General features: G+C 43.9%; 1 protein-coding gene across 1 annotated transcript in view; it reads right to left on the minus strand.

Moving 5' to 3' along the window:
• The window catches only part of LOC126212940 (uncharacterized), a 483964-nt gene that overhangs the window by 180999 nt on the left and 279186 nt on the right, over positions 1–23779 (minus strand). The window contains exons 13-14 of the mRNA XM_049940457.1: positions 10474–10611; positions 1437–1561 (exon numbers count right to left, since the gene is read on the minus strand). Coding sequence (XP_049796414.1) covers positions 1437–1561; positions 10474–10611 — 263 coding nt within the window. The remainder of the gene's footprint in view (positions 1–1436; positions 1562–10473; positions 10612–23779) is intronic.

Below are 23779 nucleotides of genomic sequence, written 5' to 3' on the forward strand. Positions count from 1 at the left end.
GGATTTCTACTAGCCCTCGTCTTTTTACCTACTTGATCCTCTGCTGCCTCCACTATTTCATTCCTCAAAGCAACCCATTCTTCTTCTACTGTATTTCTGTCCCCCATTCCTGTCAAGTGCTCCCTTATGCTCTCCCTGGAACTGTGTACAACCTCTGGTTCTTTCCGTTTAACCAGGTCCCATCTCCTTAAATTCCCGCCTTTATGCAGTTTCTTCAGTTTTAATCTACAGTTCATAACCAAATAACCAATAGATTGTGGACAGAGTCCCCATCTGCCCCTGGAAATGTCTTACAATTTGAAATCTGGTTCCTAAATCTCTGTCTTAGCATTATATAATCTATCTGAAACCTTTTACTATCTCCAGGGTTCTTCCGTGTATACAACCTTCTTTCATGATTCTTGAACCAAGTGTTAACCATGGTTAAGGTAACACATAGTTCTTAAACATGATGTCAGCGACTTCGTATATTAATAAACAAATCAAGGTTATATATTTAATATTACAGTAAAGTAAGCCGTGCGGGATTAGCCGAGCGGTCTCAGGCGCTGCAGTCATAGACTGTGCTGCTGGTCTCGGCGGAGGTTCGAGTCCTCCCTCAGGCATGGGTGTGTGTGTTTACCCTTAGGATAATTTAGGTTAAGTAGTGTGTAATCTTAGAGACTGATGACCTTAGCAGTTTGGTCCCATAAGATTTCACACACATTTGAACAGTAAAGTAAGCAGAGATATTACAATTTTTCTTTCGAAAATGTAATAAAAATACAATTCATTGGATATTTTTAATTCTTGGATTAACTAAGGCTTTTTTGAACCAGATAAGTTTGGATCCTTATTGTTCGAGATCCCAAACAGATTTTGTCATGACCTGTTCACACAAAAAATGAGATAAGTTGTTTATACTTACACCTGTCTGTGGTGTGAACAGCAAGTTTTCAATTTTTTAACGTTATGAAAGCGCGAGGTAGGTCTGAAGTCTAATAATATGTTTAATGTCAGGCACGAAACCTATAATTCCATATAATTTTGATTTTAGTATTTTGTTTTGAAATTATCATTTTTTTAAGTTGAAAATTACTTTTGTCCACCCCATTTTGCTGTACAGATGGGAGTTGCAGCAAGTTTTTCCTGTGTACAAAGCTGTACAAAAAGAAGGTTAGATGGAAGGTGGGCTGACAACTACAGGAAACATATAAGGTCAATGTTGATGTGAATAGCTGAGGACTGTAACTAACAGAAAATCATATAGGCAGCTTATATCCAGCCATGGACGTCAAATTGCTGCTGTTGGTCATAATGATGTTGATGCAGTTTAAGAACTATTTTCATATGCCTGTTCATCAATATAAACTAAATCAAGCCTCATCATTTCTTCAAATAATATGATTCTATAAATACACAACTTTTTATGTCAAAAAATTCATTTTCAGGCTCACCTTGTATTGCACCTGATATAAGACGGGCTCCCCTTCTCCATGTACGTCTCTCAATGGTATTCTTATCTTCAATGAATTGTAAGTCACTTCCACAATATGTGGCACATACTTTAATACTTTATAGGCTGGAAACAAAAAATACAATAACAAATTAATCAGAAGCTTCGAATTGGGTTAAGAGTGAATGACTATTTTTAATCCAAGTGAAGTAGGGCATTGACTCTTACAGGCCAGTTTATGACTCATTAAAAATATCATTCTGGGTGATTTTAGACAAGAGACTTATTTTGAAATATCAGATATTCTCAGTTTCAAATACCTTTTACGAACTTATGATCTTTAAAAGGATCACCAAAATCTGAACGTGCACCTTCATTTTCGTTTTTGTTAATTATTTACTACAAAGGGTATTTGGTGATAATAGAGGAATAGAGAGTTACATAATGGCTACAATAGTAACAGGGGTGTGAGAGATGCCAGTGACATACTATTGTCCTGTACACGTTTCTGAACATAATGATATGCAGTCTATTAAGGTCATGGGAAGCATAAATTGGCGCAGAAGAACTTGTAAAATAAACAGCTGAAATATTGCAGTTGATTGATGCGAAACACATCTAACTCCAAATTTTGATTCGGCTGCGTTATTTGATTTTAATCGAGAAGAGCATCAGAATTCTAGGACAGAAGCATCAGCAGTGTTCGACTCATGCCGTACAACGTGGCAATGCTTGGCTGAGGCAGATGCAAGCCTAAGAAATCGGCAGAAGTCAGGTCCCAGAGAGGGGCGAAAGAAAGGCGTCTCCAATGTTCTGGAAGCTGGGTCTGGGAATACTTCTGTCGAAACTAAAAATTAAGATGTAGTTTGGAGGGAAGACAGCCCTTGGCAGCAGCAGGTCCCTGTGCTGTGGGGTGGGGAAAAGATATCGTCCTTCCACAAAAAAAAAAAAAAAATACAATAACATGTGTTACACATATTGAAACATACTGACGTATATTGATTCTAAAATTATCATAAGAAGGCCTCCGAGTGAATATAAGTGCTTGTTGCTATTATGACTCATACAAGGAGTTTTATTATAAATGCTAGGAAAGGTGTTGTATCTTAAGTCACACGTTAAAAAAAAGTTACAAAATAGAGTATTGTCTGCTCGTTGGAAAGAGAATGTAATGGGTGTTGGCTGAGGTCAGGCATGTACCTGATGGCAACTGAACCTCAGTGGTACACTAAGCTTATGATGCAAAGTATAACCATGCACAGTCGTGTGGAAAGTGACTGATTCATGCTCAAAAGTTATATTATTAACTGTGGGAATAACTACAGATATTGACGTATTTAGATCGTATCACCAACGCTTATGTCGTGTTACTACATCATGTATCACATCGTTACTCGTAAGTAGGGCTACACACATTAGGTTACTGTGTGTGTACTTAGTTTTGTGGTAGATAGTCACTCATGACTTTCTGTGAGGCGTGGTTCTAAGTGCTATCAGCGCTACCACACTATAGGGTGGGGCAAACAAAAGTGACCCGTACAAGTTGGAAGTGAATGTACGCATATAACGACACCATGTGAGGTGCACCCTATGTGTACACCTGCCACATGATCGACACCAGTTCAGAGCATAGTGTGGGCTGTGTCAGTGTGAGTGGAGTAGTGCAAAGGGGATGATGGTACTCACAGTGGAGCAGTTGGTGTTCATTGTGAAAAGTTATGTGACAGCAAAGTAGTGGAAAAGGTGTGGTCAGTTGTTCGTTGACAAATTTAATGGTGTCAAAGAGCCTGCAATGAGTGTCATGCAACGCTTATTCCGAAAACGGCGTCAGAAATGGTTCCGAAAAAAAAAATCAAAATAAATTCTGAAACGTGTCACACATCATAAAATGTGGCTGTGGTCCTCCAGAAAATGTTTCAGAATCCTACCAAATCAGCCCAACACCGGTCGCAGGAGACCCACTCATCAAATTGATCATGTGGTCGGATAACCCACCGGGACATCCTCCACATGCATCCCTAGCAAGTGTGCGTTGTTCATGCATTAAAACCGGCAGAGGCTCCACAGCGCCTCCAGTTTTGCGAGTGATTTTACTGTGATAACAGGGAGTGACTTGGACATGGATCTGTTATTTATGTCTGATGAAGCCTGGTTTCATCTGAGTGGTTATGTCAGCTGACACAATCACGGGTTCTCGGCAGCTGAGAAACTGCATGATGTCCACAAAACACCACTGCATGAACAGAAATATGGGGTTTGGTGTGCAGTGTCTGCACACCGCTTTGTTGGACCCATCTTGTCTCATCAACATTTTGAAACCATTTGTGGCAGCGTTAAGGGAGGAGAAAAGACCTACAGCTGCTTCCGACCGGGTCAAGTAACTGCCCATATATCTGGCCGAACCTTTGAGCACTTTGAAACTACACGCCTGACATAACTGTTAGCAGAGTTCAGTTGAGTCGCTGTTATAGTTGGTCACCTGATCAGCCAGTATTCGATTACTTTGTGTGAGAAAGCCACAAGCCTAAGATGTATCACAACTACCCTCATGGTTTTCAAGAACTGCAGCACAATGTTTCTGATGAGACTGCAGCATTTCCAGCAGTCCAGCTTCCGCCTCCAGCAACTTGGCGATCAGGGCCAAAAAGTGCCAAGAGACGAATGGTGGTCACTTTTAATATCTGCCATAGTCAGGTCAGTTCTGCATTTCCTTTGCTGTGTTTCTCTGTACCCTGAAATATTGTTCTCCAGTACACTTTTGTTTATCCCACTCCGTATAAACTCCTATGTATCAGCATTACTTTCTGTTTGACATCCTATGGCGGTTGCTCGTTCGTCAAAAAATTCGGAAAAAATTACTTTCTGTTGATGGCTTCCGTGAAGACTCCCAGAATTCTAGTGCGCTGTACTTCCAGCTTTCATTTGAAACTGATGTTGATAGAAGCCAATTTCGTTGGAAGATATGGAGCTTCAACAGTACAGGGTAGGTGGGGAGAAATGTACGCACTGTCAAATCTCGGTTACCAACGTCTAGGTTGAAGCATTACTAGTTCTGCAGTGCTGTAAGGCGAAGAAGCTCAATGTCTGAGCGAGAATCAACAAATGCTTGTCGAAAGGTAAGATATGCTCTGTGTTTCACATTGTCACTGTAATTTTTACACAACTTTGTTTGTGATTTTTGCATGCTGATTGAATTTGTTTCACCTTGTTAATTTAGTACTAAGACCTTATGAAGTTACTATTCACTAAATCATATAAAATTAATTGTTGGTAAGGCGGGTACCAGGTTGGGATTCATTGGGAGAGTCCTTAGAAAATGTAGTCCATCAACAATGGAGGTGGCTTACAAAACACTCGTTCGACCTATACTTAAGTATTGCTCACCAGTGTGGGATCCCTACCAGATCGGGTTGACGGAGGAGATAGAGAAGATCCAAAGAAGAGCGGCGCGTTTCGTCACAGGGTTATTTGGTAACCGTGATAGCGTTACGGAGATGTTTAGCAAACTCAAGTGGCAGACTCTGCAAGAGAGGCGCACTGCATCGCGGTGTAGCTTGCTCTCCAGGTTTCGAGAGGGTGCGTTTCTGTATAAGGTGTCGAATATATTGCTTCCCCCTACTTATACCTCCCGAGGAGATCACGAATGTAAAATTAGAGAGATTCGAGCGCGCACGGAGGCTTTCAGACAGTCACTCTTCCCGCGAACCATGTGCGACTGGAACAGGAAAGGGAGTTAATGACAGTGGCACGTAAAGTGCCCTCCGCCACACACCGTTGAGTGGCTTGCGGAGTATAAATGTAGATGTAGATGTAGAAATACGGGGGGACGGGGGGGGGGGATTAGCTCAGTTTGCAGAAATTAAACATATGGTAAATCAAAGCCTGGGGCAAGTGTACACGGCTCTCAAGCACCTACTGTCCTCACCACACGCCTCTACTTCATAGACTCCTTCAGATCTACCAGTGAGTCATCAATTTGGAACATCATTTTCTTCAAGTAGTGACACAAAACCGTCAGATATCATACCTATTACTCAGATCGAAAAAGCAAGGAACCGATCTGGGAATGGTTTGAAATCAACTCTACTAGCATTTTTCGACAGAACCTGAAATAGATGATAGTCATGTCCACAGTGAACACGCATATACACTCCTGGAAATGGAAAAAAGAACACATTGACACCGGTGTGTCAGACCCACCATACTTGCTCCGGACACTGCGAGAGGGCTGTACAAGCAATGATCACACGCACGGCACAGTGGACACCCAGGACCCGCGGTGTTGGCCGTCGAATGGCGCTAGCTGCGCCAGTTTGCCGTGGCATACGGAGCTCCATCGCAGTCTTTAACACTGGTAGCATGCCGCGACAGTGTGGACGTGAACCGTATGTGCAGTTGACGGACTTTGAGCGAGGGCGTATAGTGGGCATGCGGTTGGCCGGGTGGACGTACCGCCGAATTGCTCAACACGTGGGGCGTGAGGTCTCCACAGTACATCGATGTTGTCGCCAGTGGTCGGCGGAAGGTGCACGTGCCCGTCGACCTGGGACCGGACCGCAGCGACGCACGGATGCACGCCAAGACCGTAGGATCCTACGCAGTGCCGTAGGGGACCGCACCGCCACTTCCCAGCAAATTAGGGACACTGTTGCTCCTGGGGTATCGGCGAGGACCATTCGCAACCGTCTCCATGAAGCTGGGCTACGGTCCCGCACACCGTTAGGCCGTCTTCCGCTCACGCCCCTACATCGTGCAGCCCGCCTCCAGTGGTGTCGCGACAGGCGTGAATGGAGGGACGAATGGAGACGTGTCGTCTTCAGCGATGAGAGTCGCTTCTGCCTTGGTGCCAATGATGGTCGTATGCGTGTTTGGCGCCGTGCAGGTGAGCGCCACAATCAGGACTGCATACGACCGAGGCACACAGGGCCAACACCCGGCATCATGGTGTGGGGAGCGATCTCCTACACTGGCCGTACACCACTGGTGATCGTCGAGGGGACACTGAATAGTGCACGGTACATCCAAACCGTCATCGAACCCTTCGTTCTACCATTCCTAGACCGGCAAGGGAACTTGCTGTTCCAAGAGGACAATGCACGTCCGCATGTATCCCATGCCACCCAACGTGCTCTAGAAGGTGTAAGTCAACTACCCTGGCCAGCAAGATCTCCGGATCTGTCCCCCATTGAGCATGTTTGGGACTGGATGAAGCGTCGTCTCACGCGGTCTGCACGTCCAGCACGAACGCTGGTCCAACTGAGGCGCCAGGTGGAAATGGCATGGCAAGCCGTTCCACAGGACTACATCCAGCATCTCTACGATCGTCTCCATGGGAGAATAGCAGCCTGCATTGCTGCGAAAGGTGGATATACACTGTACTAGTGCCGACATTGTGCATGCTCTGTTGCCTGTGTCTATGTGCCTGTGGTTCTGTCAGTGTGATCATGTGATGTATCTGACCCCAGGAATGTGTCAATAAAGTTTCCCCTTCCTGGGACAATGAATTCACGGTGTTCTTATTTCAATTTCCAGGAGTGTACAAAAAGGTGATTTTCTTGTTTCCAAAGTATTTGGGAAAGACTCCTTCATACAGACTTTATGTGACCAAAATCACAGAGGTCAATAATCAAGCGAATTTTGAAGTTTCTTCCTTCTTGTTAAGGATCCCTATAACATTTAATTTTATCGAGAGATCGGAAGAAGTCTTTTCTCATAAGGATCGTGGAGAAACTTTCGCAAGTACCGCAGTCTAGCTCAAGTAGATTCAGAGATGCAGTTGGATGTCAAGAGGATCGGAGTAGTTATAGTGCATTATTATACTGTTGATATTGTTCAACGATGTCTACCATTTATTCACGTTTTTCTACTAAATATTTATATCTGAGCTCATGTATTACTTGATATTTACACGTATATGTTGGTATTTGAATGTTTATTATGTGATAAAACGTCGTGACTTTCGAAACGATGTTCTAACGTCAATTCTCCCAAATTAAACATTATTTCAGGACTTTTTTTCCTCAAGGTGTCAAGAGTACTCACATACGTACACTTAAGTCTCTCGATGGGGCAAGTTGGTGTAGCCTTGGAAACTTCTGATTTATGGACAAAGCAAGAAATATAAAACGTCTTTGAGAGACGCATTTAGAAGACCAATACATGCTTTGAGTATAACAAAATTTAGTGTCTTTGGCTTCATTCAGGCACTTCCCGCAAAATGTGGCTATACTTACCGCCACCTAATCTTGCCTGTTTTTATCAGACTCGTTTGTTACTTATTTTATGGATGTGTGAGTGTGTCTGTATGAATTCCTAAGGCACCAAACTGCACAGGTCATCGGTCCCTAGACTTACACGGTGCTGAAACTAACTTACCCTAACTCATGGCCACGCGTGGTTGCCGTGCGGTCTTAGGTACCTTGTCACGGTTAGCGCGGCTTCCCCCATCGGAGGTTCGAGTCCTCCCTCGGTAATGGGAGTGTGTGTTGTTCTTAGCGTAAGTTTGTTTAAGTTAGGTTACATAGTGCGTAATCCATGGGACAGATGATCTCAGCAACTTGTTCCCATAGTCCTCAAAACAAATTTGCAATTTCCTAACTTATGCAAAGAACAACACACACATCCATGCCTAAGGGAGGACTCGAACCTCGTACCTCCGGTGGGAGGGTTCTCGCAATCCGTGACATGGTGTCTCTAACCGCGAGGCCACTTCGCGCGGATTATTTTATGGACAACGAACGTCTTCCCAGGCTCGTGACGGATTTCAAAGGTTGTGCGTGTGCTAACAGTTTGGTACAGAGTCAGAACCTGTTGCATGACAGATGCGGAAACTGAGTTTTGGCACGCTACATCGTTGCTGATGTGAGTCTAATAACATTAATCAACAGGTGTGCCCACTATTGCGCCTGACGATGTGTGCCTGTAACACCACCACACCGCTCACACAGCTGGACACAGTTCTTTTCCACAAGCACGCTGCTTGTTTTCTCCTTTACACGTGTCTCGCTGAAATAGATGCGCAAATATTCACTGAAGGTGAAAAAGGTTAGAAATACACCTGAAATGAGTGCTGAAAATACAAGCCACGACCGTGACTTGATCCTCACCTACCAACTTTTTGCGAATTATCTCCTTACAAACAGACTACCCGCACATTCGACATAGAGTGGGCCATATTCGTAGACACACTCAATACTCCGATTTAAGCGCTTAAATCTTACAAGGGGTGGGCGAAAATATGTCGTTGCATGAAAGCACAACGCACTACCGTACCAGGTAAGTTATAGAATAACCGTTGTCATTCAAAACAGCTTCCAGGCGTCATGGAATGGGTAAGTAAATGTCCCGGCCGGTATTCAAGGGAATCTTACACCATTCTCCGTGCAAAATAATGGCAAGTTCTGGTATATTGCGTGTCTATGGAATATCGCCTCATTTGTGAGACTGGATTCGTGATTTCCTGTCAGCAGAGTCACAGTTCATAGTAACAGACTGAAAGTCATCGAGTAAAACAGAAGTAACATCTGGTGTTCCCCAAGCAATAGGCCCTCTATTTTCCCTCATTTATATTAAGGATATAGGAGACAATCTGAGCAGCCCTCTTAGACTGTTTGCAGATGACGCTGTCATTTGCCGTCTTGTAAAGTCATCAGATGATCAAATCAAATTGCAAAATTATTTAGATAAGATATCTGAATGGTGCGAATAGTGGCAATTGATCCTGAATAAAGAAACGTGGGAACCTATTCACATGAGTACTAAAAGAAATTCGCTAAATTTCGATTACGCGATAAGTCACACAAATCTGAAGGCTGTAAACTGAACTAAATACTTAGGGATTACAATTTCAAATAACCCAAATCTGAACGATCACATACACTACTGATCATTAAAATTGCTACACCACGCGAAGACGATGGGCTACAGATGCGAAATTTAACCGACAGGAAGAAGATGCTGAGATATGCAAATGATTAGCTTTTCAGAGCATTCACACAAGGTTGGCGCCGGTGGCGACATCTACAACGTGCTAACATGGGGAAATTTTCCAACCGATTTCTCATACACAAACAGCAGTTGACCGGCGTTGCTTGATGAAACGTTGTTGTAATGCCTCGTGTAAGGAGGAGAAATGCGTTCCATCACGTTTCCGACTTTGATAAAGGTCGGATTGCAGCCTATCCCGATTGCGGTTTATCGTATTGTGACATTGCTGCTCGCGTCGGTCGAGATACAATGACTGTTAGCAGAATATGGAATCGGTTGGTTCAGGAGGGTAATACGGAAAGCCGTGCTCGATCCCAACGGCCTCGTATCGCTAGAAGTCGAGATGACAGGCATCTTATTCGCATTGCTGTAACGGATCGTGCAGTCACGTCTCGATCCATGAGTCAACAGATGGGGACGTTTGCAAGACCACGATCATCTGCACGAACAGTTCGACGATGTTTGCAGCAGCATGGACTATCAGCTCGGAGACCGTGGCTGCGGTTACCGTTGACGCTGCATCACAGGCAGGAGCGTCTGCGATGGTGTACTCAACGACGAACCTAGGTGCACGAATGACAAAACGTCATTTTTTTCGGACGATTCCAGGTTCAGTTTACAGCATTATGATGGTCGCATCCGTGTTTGGCGACATCGCGGTGAACGCACATTGGTAGCGTGTATTCGTCATCCGGCACTAGTGTAATGACGTCATGGACATACAGAAAAATCCTGTAATGCTTATTCATTTATGATGCAAGATCTAACTTAAACTGACAACTGCATCGCACATTTAGTGGGAGTTTTAACAGGAAACAACCTAAGGAAAATGTAGTGAGGACGATAACTAATTATTCCGTCATTAGTAAATACAATCTCTGTTCGTGTTAAATACATTAGCTTTTTACTAGTTTCTAGAACTACTATCATGATTAAAGGAAACCATTAGCTAGACTGAAGTGTAAAACATCACAATAAAAAGTCATAGTTATGCCGTACGGAACGGTCCATTCGACAGGTGCAGAAACCGGTGTTTTGACATTTATACTTACTCTGCTTACAATACGGTGGATAGAATCCAGCGGAGCATCCAGAGCGACACATTCCAGTGTACCGATTACAGGTTTCACCATATTTGCATTTCCCACACTTCTGCCGGCAAGATGCTCCATACATCCCCAAATCACATGCTAGAACACATATATAATTTTAAAAACAGTTATTGTTTGGATTGACGTCTGTAGGCCAGAAAACAGTTCTTCACTAAATACCAAAAATAGAAAGAAATGCGGTCATATTTTACGGCACTATAGATTAATAGCATGATATTTGTTTATGGTCAGCCAGTTCCAGCAACAGTTTCACAGTAGTTGTGAAACTATTGCCTGTATGACAGATGGCACATCGTAGGACATCAGATTGCATCTAGATTAGCACATAGTTTAAGGATGAGGGGATTCATGTGGTTTATTGCCACAGTTTGACATATTTAATTCACTCGTGAAGAAGTAACTTGCAGTGGAAAGGTAGGATGATGTGTTAAATGTATCAGGTGAGTGAGGGCATAAGGGTCATGGAGGGGCAAATAATTTTTGCAATTTGTTTTCGAAAATTTTGGAGAAGGTGAATTTATGAGGTACCACAGAGCTTCACAAAGCCAGCGACTGAATACCTGCCTGGATTGATTGGGTGGTTGGTGAACATCAGAAAACAATCAGCAGGGCTGGAGAGAGGTCACAGGTGCAGGTTTCGTGCCAGAACAACAGGCCAGTCGCCCTTCTATGGTCCACACTGACTGACGTAATTATTTTCATCGTGCCAGGCCACGAATATTGCTGACAATATCGGAGTTAATGATTTATAATTAAAAGGTAAGAAGCAGCGAATGTTTTGCTTTTGGCAGAATGTAAACAACATATGGCGTTCAGAAACTCACTGTATTTCTCTTACTTGATGAGGGGATTCGTGTGCTAATGCGATGAACTTATTTCAGTTGAGTACAAAGCGGGTTTTCTTTTCTGTTCAGTGATGCTACACGAGGTTGGAAGAACTTTTTACTCTCATAATTAAAGCTGAGCACTCCTTGACTTTATTACATGGCCACGGCAGCAGAGTATTATTGCTGCAGGAAGCAACCAGACAATATGCTTTAGGGTCCCAGTGTGCCATTTGTAGTGGCTGTTTCAATAATCAGTGGTTTTATGACTCGTCCCTAATATGGTTGGGCAACGGCTTTGCGGCAGTGGATATACCGGTTCCCATCAGACCACAGAAGTTAAGCACTGTCGGGCCGGGCGGCACTTGGATGGTTGACCATCTGGGCCGCCACGCGCTGTTGCCATTTTTCGGGGTGCACTCAGCCTCGTGATGCCAATTGAGGAGCTATTTAACCGAATAGTAGTGGCTCCAGTCAAAGAAAACCATCATAATGATCGGGAGAGCGGTGTGCTGACCACACGCCCCTCCTATCCGCATCCTCAGCACAGGATGACACGGTGGCCTGAAGACGAAGTGAGTGCTAATATGGTAGCCTCACGTGAGCCAGTTTGGCCAAATTGATATTATTACGGAATATCAGCGCTGACAACTGATGGTTATAATTTTCTCAGTTGAACCCACTCATTCAGTCAAATAGCACAACCGGCACAAACTTGAGTAAAAGAGTGAAATGATGGGTAGGATGGATCTGGACACATCCATGAAACGTGAGTTGGGTAATGGAAGGAAGTGAATAGACAAAAACTGAGGATGGAAGTCAGAGCTTGAGTGCGGGTGTAAATGGACATAGGCTGCAGTAGCTGAGCAGGGATGAAGGGGCTAGCGCACAGCACACTAGCGCGAACAGGCGTTTTAGACCAGTATGCGTAGTGAGGACCGAAACAACGACGTCAGTTGATGCAAATAAGGTTTTCATGTAAAAAATTTAGTTTCTTTTCCATAGCACAAGCAGCTACGCTGATGTCCAAAATTAAAGCAACAAACACCTATTTGCCAATCCCATGCCTCATTCGCAGTATAATCATACAAATTGCAGAATGTGATTTTCACTCTGCAGCGGAGTGTGCTTTGATATGAAACTTCCTGGCAGCTTAAAGCTGTGTGCGGGACTGAGACTCGAAGTCGGAACCTTTGCCTTTTGTGGGCAAGTGCTCTACCAACTGAGCTACCCAAGCACGACTCACGACCAATTCTGCCAGTACCTCGTCCCCAAGGGACCCGTAGAATTGAAGCTGTGAGAAAAGGTCGTGAGTTGTGGTTGGGTAGCTCAGGTGGTAGAGCACTTCCCCGCAAAAGGCAAAGGTTCTGAGTCCTCACAGCTTCTATTCTGCGGGTACCTTGGGGACGAGGTACTGGCAGAATTGAAGCTGTGAGAACGGGTCGTGAGTCACGCTTGGGTAGCTCAGTTAGTGGAGCACTTGCCCGCGAAAGGCAAAGGTCCCGAGGTCGAGTCTCGGTACGGCACACAGTTGTAATCTGCTGGGAAGTTTCATCATACAATCAACAGATGTCCATACGATCGTTTTCCACAGAAGAACTGTGTAAGCGGGCATTTCTCAAGTATTGCAGAGAAGTTACAGCAAAAATTCCTCCAAACAAATATAACACCTGTAAATAATGTTGCACTAAATACAATGATGTAACTTCCAGTCACAGAGAATGAAGTCAATAAAACTGTTCAAAAACTATAAAATAAAAAGTGCAGTAAGCTTAGATGAAGTACCAAAGTGTGTACTGAAACAATGTATAGGCATTATACAAGGCCCCTTAACAAATATAATAAATGAATCCTTCACATCAGGGACATTTCCAGAGCAGTTAAAACTGGAAAGAGTTGTACCTTAGCTTAAGAAAGGTAATGTAGAAGATATAGAAAATTACTGGCCAATTTCCCTTTTGTCATCATTCTCAAAAATAATAGAAGCAATTATGAAAGACTCGTCAATTAATTAAGTGAATAAATACAATCTCTTAAGGGAATCACACTTTGGTTTCCGAATTGGCAAAAATACGGAGTCAGCCATAGTAGAATTCACAATAGTTGTACTTTTGCTCTTGATAAAGATGAGTGTGTCACAGGAATATTTTTGGATGTTTCTAAGGCGTTTGATGCTGTCGACCCAAAGATTATATTAATTAAATTAGAAGCATTAGGAATAAAAGGGGTAGCTAATGACTGGTTTCGCTGATACCTAACAGATAGGGTACAAAGAGTAGAGATAACATATACTTCTAATTGATCCAAACAATTAGTAAAACGCTTAACAGAACCAAAATATATTAATATAGGAGTTCTGCAGGTAGCATATTAGGTCCAATACTGTTCCTGATATACATCAATGATTTTCCCAATAGTCTTACTCTTGGTGGAAAAATTCTCTTTGCTGATGACAGAAATATTACAGCCAATGAGAAAACAAGAGAACTCCTTGCAGAGATAGCAAATGAAACTCTCAAGGAAGCTTATGACAGGTGAATAAGCAATAAAGTGACATTGAGCATCAAGAAAACTAATGCCATGAATTTCAGTTTGAAGAGGAAAAATTACAATGTTAAATTAAATGTAGATGGCCCCTCTATAGACTGCGTAACAAATGCAAAATGTCTAGGAATGAATATTGATTCTCAGTTGAAGTGGTGTGAACACAGAAAGGTACTTGCAAACAGAATGTCATCAGCATGCTATGCCCTTAGAATCCTATCGTCAGTGTGTGTAACATGCAGTGTCTTTTAGTTACATATTGTTCTTAGCTATGGAATTCTTTTTTGGGGAACAAATGCAAAAAATATGAACACAATTTTCAAACTCCTGAAAAGAGTCATAAGAATAATAACTAAAAATACTAGTCGAGCTCATTGTAAAGATCTGTTCAAAACACTGGGGATTTTAACCGCTCCATGTGAATAGATTTAGCAGTCAGTTGTACATATCAAAAATAACATTGGTAATCACTGCACAAACAGCTCTGTCCATGACCATGCAACAAGAGATAGGCTTCATTTACAAAGAAAAAATAAACATAAAACTCAAAACAGCATTTCTACCAAGGAATAAAACTGTACAATAAATTACCAAAAGCTATTAAAGAAACTGCAAAAATACACTTAATTAAAAAGGCAGCTAAAAAGTACCTGTTACACAATACATTTTATACATTGAAGAATTATTTAGCTAAAACAAAATAGGGGTTTGGTAACAAAATGTTATACAAATAAATAATAATAATAATGATTATAAAATATCCAAAATTCCACATAACACCTTCAATTTATGTTTTCTTCCTTCTTTTTTCCTTTCTAGAAATACTTACCCCCAAGCTATGTGTAGCACAATACTAATATCTCTAACTCTTTCTGAGCTCAACATCTCACTCATTATGGAGGGATGCTGACTCAGTTTTTCAGGATAGCAAATGGGAAGTTGCAGTACAGAAAATTCCCCAGAGATCACAAGTGTGTGTGTGTGTGTGTGTGTGTGTGTGTGTGTGTGAGTATAGTGTGTGCAGTGACTAATAGTGAGATATGAGTGAACAGTGCAGCATTACATTATTTAATAAGTTATTTGTAAAAAAAGGATTGTATACCAGGAGTTAATCTAATGATGGTCTCTAACTAGAAGCCTTTAAATATATGTGTATACGAATTAGCTTATTTAAATTGATCAAAATTTGTAAATACTTTGACATGTCGTATATCCTTGTAAAATGAGATCTACAGATGAATAAAGCTACTACTACTACTACTACCAGATGTCATTTCGGTCAACAGACAACCGTGCCCAGTATGACGTCAGGGGACCTATCAAATGGAGCAGTGTTTGCCGGATAGCCCCACATCCACACTCACTGTATACACAGTCACAGACCGTGCAGTATGGCACGCAGAAGACGCCTACCAGACTCTCTTCGGTGGAGGGTCGTAGGAACAATGGAAGCTGAACAGTCGCAAATCGATGTGGCCCGATAGCTTAACGTGCATCGATCTGTTGTTTTTCGGATGTGGCGACAATTCATAGAGACCGAAACTATTACCGCGACAGCCGTGGCGGGGCCGACCACGAGTGACAACAGAAAGAGAGGACCGTTATTTGGCCGTAAGGGCGCGACGGTACCACCTCAGTACCGCGCAGCGACTGGCATCTGACCTCGCAGCATCCACTGGAGGTGTTGTATCAAAGGCAAGTGGTGTCCTGAAGGCTTCGGCAGAGTGGCCTTTAATGTCTGAGACTTGCTGTATGTCTACCTCTGACTCATCTGGAGTCATCAAAATGCCTCCACAGTCGAACAGTGGGCCAATGTTCTTTTGAAAGATGCGTCCAGATTTGGTCTGGAGAGTGGTTCTCGTAGGATTCGCATCTGAAGGGAATATGGAACACGATTTCGACGCCTGAACATGGTGGAAAGAGACCGATGTCGAGGAAGATCTATAACGGTGTGGTCAGGGACTATGTTGATCACTCCAACACCTCTTTATGAAATTGTGTGGGTGAATCAGTAAGATTTAACTGCTGTCAGTTATTGTGATGAGGTCTTGGGAGCTCAAGAGCGAGGTGCTGTGGACCCAGATATCAACTGATGGAAGAGAATGCTTGACTTCATAGAGCACGAGTGGTTGATGTTTTCTTGGAAACAGAAGATACTGCAAGCATAGTGTGGCCTGCTCGCTCTCGCAACTTGAATCCCGCGCAATCTGTCTGGGATTCGCTAAGGAGACGGGTTGCAACGAGTCAGCACCCACCAACAATTCTCCAAGCTTGCGAGCTGCTGCACATGGGCGTTTTGCCTCAACATGACACTGATGACGTTATTCACAGCACGCTCCGTCAGTGTCAGCCCTGTATTGCTGCCAGAGTTGGCCACACCCTATAGTGGGAATATTAAACGGGTATCAGAATGTGTGTGGAAATGTGTTAGGTTACAAAAAAGTGAAGACCATCTTTGTCTACTGTTGTGCACGTTGCAGTTGTTTAGGTTTTCTATTCTGTACATTGCCGGCCGGAGTGGCCGACTGGTTCTAGGCGCTACAGTCTGGAACCGCGCGACCGTTACGGTCGCAGGTTCGAATCCTCCCTCGGACATGGATGTGTGTGATGTCCTTAGGTTAGGTCGGTTTAAGTAGTTCTAAGTTCTAGGGGACTGATGACCGCAGCAGTTAAGTCTCATAGTACTCAGAGCCATTTGAGCCATTTGAACTATTGTGTACATTGTTTGTACTGTATCATCTGTCTATACTGTTTTGTGGCAAAATAAGCGCAACCTTGCAAAAATTTCTGTTTATTGATTTCATTCTGGACACAAGTGTAGTATTCTGGATTTGTAATTATTTAAGTGTCTGTTTGTCATTTTATGAGTTATAGTATGGAGTGTTCTAGCCCTTAATCGTGTTAGCAAGTTACAGAATTTCAGAATGGGAATGAAGAGACAATTAGCACCATTTAGAACAGAATTTCTGATCACGCAATGGACAACTCGTCAACACAAAATTATACATGTGCAATAATGAACAAGAAATGCAGGGATGCAGGTGAACTACCGGAGCATCATAGTGAAGAGATCTATCGCAGCAAATACAGGTCAAGAGCCAAAGCATACGAAAACTGCACAATTGTACTTTTTCACTTACTCCAGAGATGACAGAAGGATAGGAAAAATGTCAGGTAAAATCTAAGGGATTAGTTGGTACGGTAAAATAAATGCAAATTTGTTTGTCAGGAAGGACTGTAGATCGGTAGGAGGAATAGGATGATTAAGATACAGATCAGAATTCAACCTGTAGGAGTCTTAACTTTTACATAGTAGACAATGAGTGGTTTAAGATGGTTGTGGACGCTTAACTGCTGAATAATTGTTTTAAGATGCATTTTTTCAGATAGTACTGAACGGAGGGCACGGCCACACTGATCTACTAGGCATGTATGCTCTTGGAACTTTAACAGTAGATTCCGCCCATACTAAATGGATCTATAACAAAAAGTGCTGCTCTTCTTTGTATCTTCTGTATTTCACTATCCATCCTATACCGTACGGGTCCCACATTGATGAGCAGTATTCAAGTTTTGATTGAATGATGGATTTGTTAACCACTTACTTTGTTGATGCACTATATATCCTCAACATTTTTCCAATGAATCTCAGTCTAACATGTGTCTTACATCTGAGTAAATTTAAGTACTGGTTCCGCTTCAAATCATTCCGACGCGTGTTGTTATTGTGGTCTTCAGTCCAGAGACTGGTTTGATGTAGCTCTCCATGCTACCTTATCCTGTGCAACCTTCTTCATCTCTGAATAGCTGCTGTTCCCTACATATTTCTCAGTCTGCTTAATACATTCATCTCTTGGTCTCCCTCTATGGTTTTTACCCTCCACACTGCCCTCCAGTACTAAATTGATGCCTCAGAACATATCGTACTAACCGATGCCTTCTTCTAGTCAAGTTGTGCCACAAATTATTCTCCCCAATTCGAATCAGTATCTCTACCCATCTAATCTTCAGCATTCCTCTGTAGCATCACATTTCGAAGGCTTCTATTCTCTTCTTGTCCTATTCATCGTCCATGTTTCACTTCCATATATGGCTACATTCCATACAAATACTTTCAGAAAAGACTTCCTGCACTTAAATCTATACTTGATGTTAACAAATTTCTCTTCATCTGAAACTTCTCTTTCTGTGCCCAGTCTACACTTTATATCCTCTCTGCTTCGACAGTCATCAGTTATTTTACTCCCTAAATAGCAAAACTCATCTTCTACTTTGAGTATCTCATTTCCTACATTACATTATACTCGCTCTGCTTTTGTTGACGTTCATATTATATCCTCCTATCGAAACACTTTTCATTTCGTTCATTTCTTCTTCCAGGTCCTTTGCTATCCCTGACAAATTTACAATATCGTCGGCAAACCTCAAAGTTTTTTGTCTTCCCATGGATTTTAATTCCTGCTCGAAATTTTTCTTTTGTTTTCTTTACTGCTTGCCCAATATACAGATTGATTTAAATCGAATATAGGCTACAATCCTGTCTGACTTCTTTCTCAACCACTGATTCCCCTTTGTGCCCTTGACCCTTATAACTGCCATCTGGTTTCTGTACAGATTGTAAATAGCCTTTCGCTCCATGTACTTTGCCCCTGCCACCTTCAAATTTGAAAGAGAGTATTGCAGTCAAATGCCAGAAACGTAGGTTTGCTTTCCGTAGCCTATCTTCTAAGATAAGTTGTAAGATCAGTATCGTCGTATGCGCACTCTAGATATTTTATGGAAGTAACAGCTTCCAATGGTTGTTCTGCCTAGGCATCCGCAGTACGTTACATTTGAAACTTCCTGGCATATTAAAACTGTGTGCCGGACCGAGACTCGAACTCGGGACCTTTGCCTTTCGCTGGCAAAAGCACTTGCCTCTAGATGGCAAAGGTCCCGAGTTCGAGTCTCGGTCCGGTACACAGTTTTAATCTGCCTGGAAGTTTCATATCAACGCACACTCCGCTGCAGAGAGAAAATCTCGTTCTGGATACGTTACATTTGGTTATGTTGGTGGTCACCTGCAGCAAGTGGCAGTTGTCTGCAGGTCATCCTGCATTTTGTCAGATTTTTCGAGTGTCGCGATTTCTCTGCATGGAACAGTATCACCACAAAAAACCTAATGGAAGTTCTGAAGTCATCTGCTACTTCATTTACACAAAGGTGGGCCTGCGAATTTTTTATTCTGCTCTCAATATCGGTTGAGTTGTGACGTATAATGCGTGTTACTCGGTCGAATTCCTCCTCCGCTGACGCATGTTGGAAGCCTCTGCCGCTAGAGGTATCCGAATTGTAGGGTGTGACATGGCGGTGTGTGACGTTGCTGTATCGGTGCGTGACCGCCTGCCTGGCTGAGTGGTAACGTGTCTGCCTACCACACAGCTGGCCCGGGTTCGATTCTCAGCCGGGTTGGAGATTTTGCCTGCCTGTGGACTGGGTGTTGTGTAGCGCTCGTCGTCATCTGATCATCACCGACGCGCAACTCGCCCAATGCGGCTTCGACTGAAATAAGACTTGCAACCCGACGACCGAACTCCCCCTGATGGGGCCTCCCGGCCATCAACGCCACGCGACCATTTCATGTCGGTGCGTGAGGAACAGCGTGCTGCAATCGCGTTTGTAACCACAGAACAATTCGTCCACGCGGGGAGCACCCACCCCTTGAGCATTACAATGCCCGACCACACTAGAGAGCTGGGACGTCTGACTTGGCCCTATACAATTCTCATCTGTTTACAAAACATAAAGGACACCATCGACGACTTCACTTCGATAGTGATGAAGCAGCGGATTTAGAGGTGGAGTTGTGGTTCCGTCAACAAAGTGTAACATTCTACAGTGAAACACGGCCCTGTTTGGGAGAAATGTGCGAAACAACCGGGTAACATTTTCAGATATATGTAGACATGAAGAATGAAGATGTAAGATGTTAATAATTCTTTTTAAGAAAACAAAGAGCCCAAAGAGGTTTCACATAAAAAATCCAGAGACCTTACTTTCCAACATTTCCTTGCATATACACTACTGGCCATTAAAATTGCTACACCAAGAAGAAATGCAGATGATAAACGGCTATTCATTGGACAAATATATTATACTAGAACTGACATGTGACTACATTTTCACGCAATTTGGGTGCAGAGAACCTGAGAAATCAGTAACCACAAGAACCACCTCTGGCTATAATAACGGCCTTGATACGCCTGGGCATTGATTCAAACAGAGCTTGAATGGCGTGTACAGGTACAGCTGCCCATGCTGCTTCAACGCGATACCACTGTTCATCAAGAGTAGTGACTGGTGTATTGTGATGAGCCAGTTGCTAGGCCACCACTGACCAGACGTTTTCACTTGGTGAGAGATCTGGAGAATTTGCTGGTCAGGGCAGCAGTCAAACATTTTCTGTATCCAGAAAGGCCCGTACAGGACCTGCAACATGCGGTCCTGCATCATCCTGCTGAAATGTATGGTTTCGCAGGGATCGAATGAAGGGTAGAGCCAAGGGTCGTAACACATCTGAAATGTAACGTCCACTGTTCAAAGTGCCGTCAATGCCAACAAGAGGTGACCGAGACGTGTAACCAATGGCACCCCATACCATCATGCCGGGTGATACGCCAGTATGGCGATGACGAATAGACGCTTCCATTGTGTGTTCACCGCGATGTCGCCAAAAGCGGATGAGACCATCGTGATGCTGTAAACAGAAACTGGATTCATCCGAAAAAATGACGTATTGCCATTCCTGCACCCAGGTTCGTCGTCGAGTACACCATCTTAGGCGCTCCTGTCTGTGATGCAGCGTCAAGGGTAATCGCAGCCACGATCTCCGAGCGGATAGTCCATGCTGCTGCAAACGTCGTCTAACTGTTCGTGCAGATGGTTGTTGTCGTGCAAACGTCCCCATCTGTTGACTCAGGGATCGAGACGTAGCTGCACGATCCGATACAGCCATACAGATAAGATGCCTGTCATCGCGACTGCTAGTAATACGAGGCCGTTGGCATCCTGAACGAACCTATTCCATATTCTGCTAACAGTCATTGGATCTCGACCAACGCGAGCAGCAATGTCGAGATACGAGAAACAGCATTTGTGATAGGCTACAATCCGACATTTATCAAAGTCTGAAACGTGATGGTACGCATTTCTCCTCCTTACACGAGGTATCACAACAACGTTTCACCAGGCAACGCCCGTCAACTGCTATTTGTGTGTGACAAATCGGTTGGAAACTTTCCTCATGTCAGCACGTTGTAGGTGTCTCAACCGGCGCCAACGTTGTGTGAATGAAAAGCTAATCATTTGCATATCACAGCATCTTCTTCCTGTCGGTTAAATTTCATGTCTGTAGCACATTGTCTTCGTGGTGTAGCACTTCTAATGGGCAGTAGTGTAATTGTCAAAGTAATGGTGCAGTAACACTCCCTTTGGGCAAGCCCAATGCTTCTTTCAAATCTGAAGACGCCTCTCCATTCAGAATGACATTTGTGATCTGTTTGCTAGAAACTTTTCAATCCAGTCACACGGTTGGTGTGATATTCTAGACGCTAGTATTTACTTCATTCCTCAACAGTGGAGAACTGTACCGAACGTCTTCCGGAAGTCAAAGAAGACGGCATTTAGCTGAGCGCCTGTGTCTACAGCTGCATGCATCTCTTAGTGTAATGATCATAAGAACTATCATATCTAGAAGCAGTCAATTACACTGGCAAGATGTAGCAGTAGGGGCCATGTCAGAAGCAGGGAAAAGAAATTATCAGCTGGTTACACAGAGCCGGCTTTTTCCAAAGTTATAAGCCCATGGTCTAGGAGCAGCGTATTTGATTCGTAATCAAAACATCCTCAGTTCCGTTTTAGAAACCCGCCACTACATAAACTTCGATATATAATCCACATTGGCGGCCGAAGACTTCCATCGTAAGAAGACACCTTCATTCTGCCAAAGGATGAACAGGCAGTCTCTTGTCTTCGGGTTGGGAAAGTGCACCTAAAGAAGAATCAACAACGATCAACGGTATGTAGATGCAGAAGGCAACATAAATAACTCCATTATGGACACTACCTGTATCTGTGTAACACAGATACTGCCTACAGGAAAATTAAAGAGACCTTTGGAGAAAAGAGAGCCACTTGCATGAATATCAAGAGCTCAGATGGAAACCCAGTTCCGAGTAAAGAATGGAAAGCAGAAAGGTGGAAGGAGTATGTACAGGGTCTATACAATAGAGGGTCTATTGTTCTTGAGGACAATATTATGGAAATGGAAGAGAATTTAGATGAAAATGAAATAGGAGATATGATACTGCCTGAAGAGTTTGACGGAGCAGTGAAAGACCTAAGTCGAAACAAGGCCCTGGGAGTAGACAACATTCCATTAGAACTACTGACGGCCTTGGGAGAGACATACCTAACAAAACTCTACCATCTGGTGAGCAAGATGTAGGAGACTGGCGAAATACCCGCAGACTTCAAGAAGAATATAATAATTCCAATCCCAAGGAAAGCAGGTGTTGACAGATGTGAAAATTACCGAACTATGACTTTAATAAGCCACAGCTGCAAAATACTAACGCGAATTCTTTACAGACGAATGGAAAAGCTGGTAGAAGCCGACCTCGGGGAAGATCAGTTTGGATTCCGTAGAAATGTTGGAACACGTGAGGCAATTCTGACCCTACGACTTATCTTTGAAAATAGATTAAGGAAAGGAAAACCTACCTTTCTAACGTTTGTAGACCTAGAGAAAGCTTTCGACAACCTTGACTGGAATACTCTCTTTCTACACTCCTGGAAATGGAAAAAAGAACACATTGACACCGGTGTGTCACACCCACCATACTTGCTCCGGACACTGCGAGAGGGCTGTACAAGCAATGATCACACGCACGGCACAGCGGACACACCAGGAACCGCGGTGTTGGCCGTCGAATGGCGCTAGCTGCGCAGCATTTGTGCACCGCCGCCGTCAGTGTCAGCCAGTTTGCCGTGGCATACGGAGCTCCATCGCAGTCTTTAACACTGGTAGCATGCCGCGACAGCGTGGACGTGAACCGTATGTGCAGTTGACGGACTTTGAGCGAGGGCGTATAGTGGGCATGCGGGAGGCCGAGTGGACGTACCGCCGAATTGCTCAACACGTGGGGCGTGAGGTCTCCACAGTACATCGACGTTGTCGCCAGTGGTCGGCGGAAGGTGCACGTGCCCGTCGACCTGGGACCGGACCGCAGCGACGCACGGATGCACGCCAAGACCGTAGGATCCTACGCAGTGCCGTAGGGGACCGAACCGCCACTTCCCAGCAAATTAGGGACACTGTTGCTCCTGGGGTATCGGCGAGGACCATTCGCAACCGTCTCCATGAAGCTGGGCTACGGTCCCGCACACCGTTAGGCCGTCTTCCACTGACGCCCCAACATCGTGCAGCCCGCCTCCAGTGGTGTCGCGACAGGCGTGAATGGAGGGACGAATGGAGACGTGTCGTCTTCAGCGATGAGAGTCGCTTCTGCCTTGGTGCCAATGATGGTCGTATGCGTGTTTGGCGCCGTGCAGGTGAGCGCCACAATCAGGACTGCATACGACCGAGGCACACAGGGCCAACACCCGGCATCATGGTGTGGGGAGCGATCTCCTACACTGGCCGTACACCACTGGTGATCGTCGAGGGGACACTGAATAGTGCACGGTACATCCAAACCGTCATCGAACCCTTCGTTCTACCATTCCTACACCGGCAAGGGAACTTGCTGTTCCAAGAGGACAATGCACGTCCGCATGTATCCCATGCCACCCAACGTGCTCTAGAAGGTGTAAGTCAACTACCCTGGCCAGCAAGATCT

The sequence above is a fragment of the Schistocerca nitens genome, chromosome 11 (genome assembly GCF_023898315.1).
Source record: "Schistocerca nitens isolate TAMUIC-IGC-003100 chromosome 11, iqSchNite1.1, whole genome shotgun sequence".
Classification (NCBI taxonomy): Eukaryota; Metazoa; Arthropoda; class Insecta; order Orthoptera; family Acrididae; genus Schistocerca; species Schistocerca nitens.